The sequence below is a fragment of the Otolemur garnettii genome, unplaced genomic scaffold, assembly GCF_000181295.1.
Source record: "Otolemur garnettii isolate 467f Iridium unplaced genomic scaffold, OtoGar3 scaffold00011, whole genome shotgun sequence".
Lineage (NCBI taxonomy): Eukaryota > Metazoa > Chordata > Mammalia > Primates > Galagidae > Otolemur > Otolemur garnettii.
The window spans coordinates 18,916,654-18,926,509 of record NW_003852406.1 but is presented as its reverse complement, the minus strand read 5'-3'; the positions used below and the strand labels follow the sequence as shown (position 1 = coordinate 18,926,509).

General features: G+C 41.3%; 2 protein-coding genes and 1 non-coding gene across 3 annotated transcripts in view; 2 read left to right on the top strand and 1 right to left on the bottom strand.

Moving 5' to 3' along the window:
• The window catches only part of ZWILCH (zwilch kinetochore protein), a 45,782-nt gene extending 38,752 nt beyond the window's left edge, over positions 1 to 7,030 (bottom strand). Inside the window, exons 1-2 of the mRNA XM_012801882.2 lie at positions 6,978 to 7,030; positions 3,254 to 3,305 (exon numbers count right to left, since the gene is read on the bottom strand). Of these exons, the coding sequence (XP_012657336.1) occupies positions 3,254 to 3,305; positions 6,978 to 7,030 (105 nt within the window). The remainder of the gene's footprint in view (positions 1 to 3,253; positions 3,306 to 6,977) is intronic.
• Positions 7,031 to 7,495: 465 nt separating this feature from the next.
• The window catches only part of RPL4 (ribosomal protein L4), a 5,100-nt gene continuing 2,739 nt past the window's right edge, over positions 7,496 to 9,856 (top strand). The window contains exons 1-3 of the mRNA XM_012801805.2: positions 7,496 to 7,576; positions 8,777 to 8,948; positions 9,144 to 9,250. Coding sequence (XP_012657259.1) covers positions 7,574 to 7,576; positions 8,777 to 8,948; positions 9,144 to 9,250 — 282 coding nt within the window. The 5' untranslated portion in view covers positions 7,496 to 7,573. The remainder of the gene's footprint in view (positions 7,577 to 8,776; positions 8,949 to 9,143; positions 9,251 to 9,856) is intronic.
• Positions 8,998 to 9,069, top strand: LOC111723441. The gene has a single exon (XR_002771973.1). It is a non-coding gene; the product is annotated as a small nucleolar RNA SNORD18 (small nucleolar RNA).

Genomic DNA, 9,856 nt, shown 5'->3' with positions numbered 1-9,856 from the left:
AAAAAAAAAAAAATAGCCAGGCATTGTGGCAGGCACCTGTAGTCCCAGCTACTTGGGAGGCTAAGGCAAGAGAATCACTTAAGCCCAAGCGTTTGAGGTTGCTGTGAGCTATGACATCACAGCACTCTACCCAGGGTGACAGCTGGAGACTCTGTCTCAAAAAAAAAAAAATAGGCCATTCTAATAGTTTTATATCATAAAATTCTTTCCATGTCATCAAATTTCTTTGGCTACATAGAACCATAGTTGTATTGTCACACAACTAATTCTAAATTATAAGACATTTTGGTAGTTTCCAGTTATTTTCTATAATAAAACAATTAATAGTGAACATCTTTGATTTATTTTCTTAAGAATACCTAAAACCACACTGATATTGTCAAATTCTTTCAAATATGTCATAGCTACATATTTACATTTCTATCACTTAAGTCTATATCCTGCATATTTTCATTGTTTATTTTTACCATCTTATAGCAAAACATAGTATCTTAGTGTTGTAACCAACATTTATTTGATAACTAATGAAAATAAATAGTTCTAATATGCCTATTACAAATATTTCTCATTATTTGAATCTATTTCTTAGTTTAGATATTGAAGCATTTAGATACCACATTCAGAGAACCAATGATATTATGTCTAATCGACTAGGTCCTTGAGTTTCAGGTACTGTTGAAGATTGAACTGTGTTCCCCAAAACAATATCCTGACATCCTTGTGACCTTTATTGCAAATGTAACCAAGTTAAGAGGAGGATTAATTTGGATCATGACAAGCCCTAAATCCAATGACTGACATACTTACAAGGAAAGAGATTTAGAGACACTGACACACAGAAACAATGTCATGTGTCTATGGAGACAGAGATGGAAGTGATATGTCTACAAGCCAAGCAACATCAAAGATTGCTAGAAACCACCAAAAGCTAGGAAGAGATAAGAAAGGATCCTTTCAGGGTGGCGCCTGTGGCTCCGTGGGTAGGGCACCGGCCCCATATACCAAGGGTGACGGGTTCAAACCCAGCTCAGGCCAGCTAAAACAGCAGTGGCAACTGCAACAAAAATAGCTGGGCATTGTTCCAGGTGTCTGTAGTCCCAGCAACTCGGGAGGCTGAGGCAAGAGAATTGCCCTAGCCCAAGAGCCGGAGATTGCTGTGAGCTGTGATGCCACAGCACTCTACCAAGGGCGACAAAGTGAGACTGTCTCAAAAAAAAGAAAGGATCCTTTTGGGCTGTGGTTCAGTGGATAGGGAGTCGGTCCCCGTATACTGAGGGTGGTGGCTTCAAACCCAGCCCTGGCCAAACTGCAACAAAAAAATAGCCAAGTGTTATGGTGGGCACCTATAGTCCCAGCTGCTTGGGAGGCTGAAGCAAGAGAATCACCTAAGCCCAGCAGTTGGAAGTTGCCGTGACCTATGACGCCACAGCACTCTTCCAAGGGTAATAAGGTGAGACTGTCTCTAAAAATAAAAATAAAAAATAAAGGAAGAAAGGATCCTCTCTTAGACCCTTCAGAGGAAGCATAGCCCTGCTCTCACCTTTATTTCAGACTTCCAATCTCCAGAACTATGAGAGAATAAATTTCTAATATTTCAAATTGCCTAATTTATGGTACTTGCTACTGTAACCCTAGGAAATTGATACAGATTTCAAGCAAGAATTCAGATAGGGAAGGATTAATTAATTTACCGGGATATATTTGATTTTGAGTTTAGTGAGAATTCAGATAGTGAGGCATAACTGTATTTCTATTTTTCTTTCTTAATTACCTACTCATGTCCATTGCCTATTCATGTTTTTTTATTTTTGTTGATTTTTAAGATTTTTTAATATATTCCATAGATATAAATATATATATTCTGAAACAGAGTCTCAATCTGTTGCCCTAGGCTAGAGTGCCATGGCATCTAGCTCATAGCAACTTCAAATTCTTGGGCTCAAGTGATACTCTTGCCTTACCCTCCTGAGTAGCTGGGACTATAGGCACCAGCCACAATGTCCACCTAGTCTTCAAATCCTGAACTTGAGCAATCCACTGGCCTGAGCCTCTCAGAGTGCTAGGATTACAGGAGTGAGCCACTACCCTGGTCAATAGATACAGATATTAACCCTTATCATTTATGACTATTTCTTCCAAGCTTATTTTAATATGTAATTCATTTTAGTTTGCTAATTATTTCATAACTATAGGTTTTGTTTTTTGTTTTTGTTTTAGCAACTGGTCATCAATTTATTAAAACAATTGAAAAGCATCTGTGATGGTAACTTCAACCTCAACTCATGGCTCACTACTAAGGGTCAATGAGCCACTTGTGGATTCTCAACTAGAAAAGAGCCCAAGTCTTAGAACCTTCACTACAGAGAGTTTTTCTGGTGATTTCCATAGTCTTGGTAGGTATCCGAACTGGTTCTTTCACTTAGAAATTCTTCTCCTTTGTACCTCTGATCAAGTCAGCACACATCTTCTCCAGGCACTTGACGATGCAGCTCTTAAGAGTAATTCTAATTCAGTGAATCGCCACCTCTGGTTCCACAGATGTTTTTCCAGTATATTTTAAAGCCGTGGCAGTGGCATGGCTTCTTGACTGACTTGTTCCTCAGTGAGAGTGAATACTGTTGAGTCAGGAGCAGAAGCAAGCATAACAGCTCCCGCAGAACCTGTGACCATAGGTTTTATCTTCCCAACTAAAGAGAGTTTACTTATAGAACACTTAGCACATACTACATGCTTAATAAACATATGTTTATAACAACTTGATTCATAATCATCAAAAACTGGAAACCATCCAAATGTCTTTCAATTGATGAATGGACAGCCAAACTGTGGTATATCCATTCAATGAAATACTATTCAGAGATAACAAGGAATGAACTACTGATACATACAACATAGATGAATCTCAAATGTGTTATATTAATTGAAAGAAGCCAGAAGGAAAAGGCTGTATGATTTTATTTATATGAGAATGTGGAAAAGGCAAAACTATAGAGACAGAAAATAGTTTAGTGGTTGCCAGGCGAGAGGAAAGGGTTTACTATAGAGGGATACAAGAAAATTTTTGGAGATGATGAAAATGTTCCATATTTTGATTAGAGGTGGTTATATGACTAAATGCATGTGTCAAAACTCATAGAACAATACCCTAAAAGGGTGAAATTTACTATAAGTAAATTAACTGCAAAAAACCTAACTTTAAAAATGTACCATTTTAGTATTATTGAGTTATGTTTAAAAACCAAACTGTACATACCTCATAGATAAATGGGTCTTTACAGATTCCTTTCTTTTCTTCATTAAATTCCCTAAAATTTAGAACCACATGTGAGAAACAGAACTACAGTATCTCTTCTGTTATTCAAACTTAGGACTTTGCCATTACTTTATTTCTGCAGGACATCTGTGAGGAAAGAAAAAGTAGCTTTTGGCAGTTCTAAGTTGGGGAGAAAGGGGAAAAAAGCAGAAAAAGAGGATTAATTCAAGAAAAGAGAAAAAAAAACTTGTGATAGAGATTAATAAACTGCTGCCCACAATTAGGTACAATTGCTTCTCGTAGGCAGCAAAAAGACAGATCGCTTACCTCTACTCTTGTGTATTTTCAAACACATTTCCAATCAATATTAAAATGTAATTTACTGGGCCAGGCAAGGTGGCTCTCACCTGTAATCCTAGCATTCTGGGAGGCCGAGGCCAGTGGACTACCTGAGCTCACAGGTTCAAGACCAGCCTGAGCCAGAGCAAGATCTTGCCTCTAAAACTACCAGGGCATTATGGCAGGAACCCGTAGTCCCAGTTACTCAGGAGGCTGAAGCAAGAGAATCACTTGAGCCCAAGAGTTCGAGGTTGCTGTGAGCTATGACATCACAGCACTCTACCGAGGGTGACAAAATGAGACTGTCTCAAAAAAAAAAAAAATGTAATTTACCACATGAAATTGGGGAAATAAAAATGGATTCTGACCACTGACCATTCTGAATCAGTGGGTAACCACAAAGAAGTTACCTGACGTCAGTCGCAGGCCTTAAAATTTCTATGGCTAAAGTGGAAGTATCTATCTTCCTTCCATTTTTATGAGCTGTTACTAAAAATTAGTAAATGTGACCTGGCACAGTGGCTCACATCTATAATCCTAGCACTCTAGGAGGTCAGAGCAGGAGCTCAAGAGTTCTAGACCAGCTTGAGGAAGAGAGAGACCCCAGCTCTACTAAAAATAGAAAAAACTAGCCATTTGTTGTGACAGGCACCTGTAGTCACAGCGACTCAAGAAGATGAGGCAAGAGGATCGCCTTGAGCCTAGAAGTTTGAGGTTGTTGTTAGCTATGATGATGCCACAGTACCATATCCAGGGAAAAAAATGTAAGCACAAAATTCCAGGATATCATTTAATAATTATTGTTCAATTCAGAAAAAGTTTTTATGAGACCCTGTCTCTACAAAAATTAGAAAAATTAGCCAACTATGGGGCCTATAGTCCCAGCTCTTTAGAAGGCTAAGTCAAGATTACTTGAGCCTAGGAGTTTGAGGTTGCAATAAGCTGTGATGACACCACTGCACTCTAGTCCATGTGACAGAGCAAAACTCTGTCACACACCAAAAAAGTCATAAAATAACAATTCTAAAGCATGTAAACTATAAACCACTAACATACCAAGATGTACATCAACCTGATTCACACTCTGAAACAAAGTCAATGAAGGAGCCCAATGGAATTGTTTCAGGATATCATTTATATCTATTTGAGCTAATACTATATGACTTACTAAAATAGAAACAGGAGAGCTAGCCCTGTGACTGATTCACTTTTGCCATATCATGCAAAGATGCTACTTAATCAGTCATTCAAAAACTATTTCTCAAACATGTGTAACATAGGTCAGGCTAGATGCTGAGATATCAAACAAACAGCCTTGCCCCTGGTTCATAATCTTAACTGAAGTCAAAAAAGTAAACCAATCATTACAGGGTGATGAGAGCTCAGACAGAGGGACATTTAGGAAGCTGTGGCAGAGATTTAACTGCAGGGCTTGAACTTTATTCTGAAAGCCAAGATATTTTAAGTAGAGCCAACACAGTGGCAAGTGCCTATAGTCCCAGCTACTCAGGAGAGTGAGAAGGGAGGATCCTTAGAGCCCAGAAGTTCATGGCCAGGCTGTGCAACATAGTGAGACTCCATCTCTTAAAGTAAAATAAAATAAAATAAAAACATTTTAAATGGGAAAATAGCTGCAAATAATTGGTAGCACTTCAGAGAAGAGATAATGGCCTGAACGAAAACAGTACAGATGGAGAAATAATAAGAGAACTGAGTAGAGGAGGTGGGGGTAGGAGTGGAGGAAAGGAGAAAGAAACAGGGGTCTTGGGTTTAGAACTCATAACTTAGAGACAGAATTCAGGAGTAGAATGTCAAATTAGTGGAAAGACTGATTCAGTTTTTGTGGGGTTTTTTTGAGACAGAGTCTCAAGCTGCATCCTGGGTAGAGAGCCATGGCCTCATAGCTCACAGCAACCTCCAACTTTTGGGCTCAGGTGATCCTCTGGTCTCAGTTTTTCTATTTTTTGTAGAGATGGTGTCGCTTTTGCTCAGGCTGGTCTCAAGCTTGTGATTTCAAGCAATCCACCCACCTCAGCCTCCCAGAGTGCTAGGATTACAGGTGTGAGCCACTATGCCTGGCCAGATTGATTCAGTTTTGCATGTAAACCATTGACTTTGAGATACCACATGAAAATTTCTAGTAGTCATCTGGACACACAAGCACTATGAGAGATGCAAGAGAAGTAAAAAGCATAAACTTTAGGTGCTTACAAGTGAAAAGAAAGGCTACCATCAGTTATGTCACTGGGAAGTATAAAAATCTAAATAAAGTTAGAGGACTGGTTAAATAAATATACGACAGCCACAGAATGAAATAACATGTAACAGTTTAAAAAAATATTAGATCTACAGGTTATAGTGTGGAAAGATATCTAAGATGCGGGTTTTTGTTTTCTCTCCCGTTTTAAAGAGCGGTGGCTCACGCCTGTAATCCCTGTAGTCTGGGAGACCTAAGTGGGCGGATCGCCCTAAGCGCCTGTAGTCCCTACTACCAGGGAGTCTGAGGCAAGAGAATCGCTTGAGCCCAAGAGTCTGAGGTTGCTGTGAGCTATGATTCCGTGGCTCTCTCAAAGTGAAACTTTGTCTCAAAAAAAAAAAATTTTTTTTTACAAGCATTACCACTTTTGAAAGCAGAGCAAAGAAACAATAAAGATAACTTAAATACAATGGGTTAGATTGATGTAGTAGTTCTCAAAGTGTGCAGCCTGGCCAGCATTATCTGTTTCACCTAGAATCTGTCAGAAAGGCAAATTCTTTGCCTCCACTCCAGACCTACCAAATCAGAAACCGAGGAGGCGAAGCTCAGCAGTTTGTGTTTTGACAACCCTCTAGGTGATTCTCATGCACGCTCTTATTTGAGAACCAGGGATTCCATGTTTACATTGAACTTGATGGAATCTCCTGCGTAGTATTACTTCACTATAAGAATAAAATGAAGTCTTGGGGCACAGTGAAATAAAAAGTTTTAAAACCCAACACGCCATGCCACTATCATTACAAGGGTGGCTCAGAGAGTCACTGTCTTGACTAGACTAGAAATAACAGTATCTCACTTTTGGGAGACAGCAAGGCTTTAAACAGGTGTAGGGAGGAACATCTAGTTTTCCACATCCTGAGAGATGCCTCTACTGATGACAAGCGTGTGCAACGGCAGACACCTTCGGAACACTTGTCACCTTCCGCTGTGCCGGATAACGTACAGATATTGTCTCCTGAGACTACACAGGGGCTGGGAGAGACAGCCGGCCTTTCCCCAACTCCTGGGCGCCGGCAAAACGCTAATCCCCAAATGCGGCAAAACACCCGCGGCGGAGATCGAGAATACTCAGATAAAGAAAGAAATGCTGTCCCCGGACCCCAGGCAAGAGTAGGGATTATAACTCACTGCAGTAGGCGCGAGTAAAACTCCTCGGCCGCTCGGTTCACTTTGTCCCACATACTGTCCCAATCTCAGAGAGATCCTGGAACCGCCAAACTGAACCGCGCGCCGGGCTAACGACGTCCGGGGTCATAACCCCGCCTCGCCGGAACTACTTTTACCTCCAACCAGTCTCATTTGTCAGCAAATTTAAACTTTTGTTTTAGACCACCCAGAAATATTCACAGTGCCAATAGTCTTCCAGCTGTAACAGAAAAAAATTAAATAAGTGTAGAAGCTGTTGAAGAGAGACACTTTGTCTCGCGAGTACTGGTCACACCCCCTTACGGATCATTCCACGAAAAGGAGTCCCTCTTTTCTAAGAACTATTATTGGCTTTGGGAGACAATAGATACGGTAATTTGACAGGCATAAAGAAGTGATACACTATTCTTTGTTTTTGTAGTGTGGCAGAGAGATATTTGTGTCTGCGGTGGTTCTGAGGCGGGCAGAGTGGGAGGGGAGGAGTTGAAGGTTACATATACAGCAAGAGTGATAAGCACTTCCTTTTCCTGTAGGAGCCACCGGGTGGAGAGGAGCGTGGCCTTCTCCCTCTCCCCGACATGGTGAGTGCAGGGTCTCTCGGGTGGACTTTCCGTTGGTCTTGGGGCCAGTAGGGAAGGGTTGGAGGTTCGGGACATATAGCCTGGAGGAGTTCAAGCGAGGAGGATGGAGATGAGGACCAAAGGCGTCTTTTTCTGGTCGGGAACCGGGTTGTGCGGTGTTACGGCAGCCATCTTAGAAGCAACGTGGGAGTCCGGGTCCACGGAGCTCCGGGAAGCAGCACTAGGCAACACTGGATCATTCGCAGATGCGGGAGAGCCTGTACTAGAGCCTTCCCTGCACCCTACCAAATGTTCTGCTGAAATATTTGCAGTCCTTTGGGGCTTAAGCGAATTGAAGAAAGGAATCAATTTGGGGCCTTGGTCTTCATGTGCTGTTTAAAAATGTGTATGTCCGTCTTTCAAGAGAGGGATTTGTTAAGAGAAAATAAACACTTCCCTTTCTACTTTTTCCTGAGTACTCAGCTATGTTCAGGTTAAAAATGATCTCTACGAAAGTTACGTCTTTGCTAAAGTATTCTATTTGGTGTCATCTAGATCTTCAGCTAGCTAATGGTCATGGTATCACATACATTGCTTTGCCACAAGTAGCTATATTGTGTTTTGTGCCTGGGCAGAAGAACGAACAAATCACAAAGTAACCCTTAAGATATTTGGATTGTAGTGAAGTTGGACTAAATGAATAGTAGCGTTCTGTGGTAATAATTGCTGTGGACAATCAAAAATTTGAGTGGTTTGACCTCAGAAAGTTTAGGAAGTGGCCTGAAGGTGAGGACTTGTGAGAAGAGAAGCTTTAAGGTGAAAACCTGCCAACTCTTAGGCATGAGGGAACAAGGGAGTATGAAAGATGAAATCGAAGAGGAGAGCAGATTTGTGTAGGTCATCGTTGGGAAGTCTTTTAGAGTTGACCAAAAAATAACCAGTGTTTTGAAACACGTTTAGAAGAGGGTAAGGACAGGGATGTAAGCTTGGATGCATACAGCCTTGGTAGAAAAGATGGGCAACTTTTATGACAAAGCATTCATTGAAAACAATGAAAATAGTGTGATAGCCTGAGAGTCTAGGTGTTCTTTGAGTGTAAGGTGTAAGTAAGTTGTCTACCCCATTATGCTAGTCTTTTCTATAACTGAGCATTTAATGGTATGGTTGGCAGATGGGAGGAGTTTGCCTCTAATATTAAATATCCTTTTTTTCTTTCCCAAGGCTTGTGCCCGTCCACTGATAACAGTGTACTCTGAAAAGGGGGAGTCATCTGGCAAAAATGTCACTTTGCCTGCTGTCTTCAAGGCTCCCATTCGACCAGATATTGTGAACTTTGTTCACACCAACTTGCGTAAAAACAACAGACAGCCATATGCTGTCAGTGAATTAGCAGGTAAGGGTTTATGTCTTTGTACAAGTTGATAGTTTCAGGGGCTGTTTTACAGTAGTGATGAAATTGCACTTCATTGGTCCGTGTTTCTGAACCACATGATTTTCTTGGATGTTCTGATGCTGTTTACTGCTGTGTATAATTATCATAGGTTGGTATGATAAGTGAGCTAAAAGTCTTATTTCTTTACAATTTTAGGTCACCAGACCAGTGCTGAGTCATGGGGTACTGGCAGAGCTGTGGCAAGGATTCCCAGAGTTCGAGGTGGTGGGACTCACCGTTCTGGCCAGGGTGCTTTTGGAAACGTATCCTTGTTTCCTGAGATTAGTTGTCCCATGGAATTTAGCAAGCTAGTTTATCCATGTTAATATAGTTTATACTGAAAGTGTCCCAGTTACGAGATTGGGAATCTGAATGATGTTTATTTTTTTAATCTTGAGGTTGTTCTTATTTATTTATTTGTTTATTTTTGTTTTTGAGACAAAGAGTCTCACTGTGTTGCCCTCAGCAGGGTGCCATGGTATCATAGCAACCTCCAACTCTTGGGCTTAAGCGATTCTCTTGCTTTAGCCTCCCAAGTAGCTGGGACCACAGGCGCCCACCACAATGCCTGGCTATTTTTTGTTGTTGAAGTTGTCATTGCTGTTTAGCTGGCCAGGCCCAGGCCAGGTTCAAACAACCCACCAGCCTGGGTGTATGTGGCCGCCGTCCTATCTTGAACTTCCTCTTAAAGGCAGTCAGTTTTTTTTTTGTTTTTTGTTTTTTTTTGAGACAGAACCTCAAGCTGTCCCCCTGAGTAGAGTGCCGTGGCATTATAGCTCACAGCAACCTCCAACTCCTGGGCTCAAGCGAGTCTCCTGCCTCCGCCTCCCAAGTAGCTGGGACCACAGGCACCCACCACAACGCCTGGC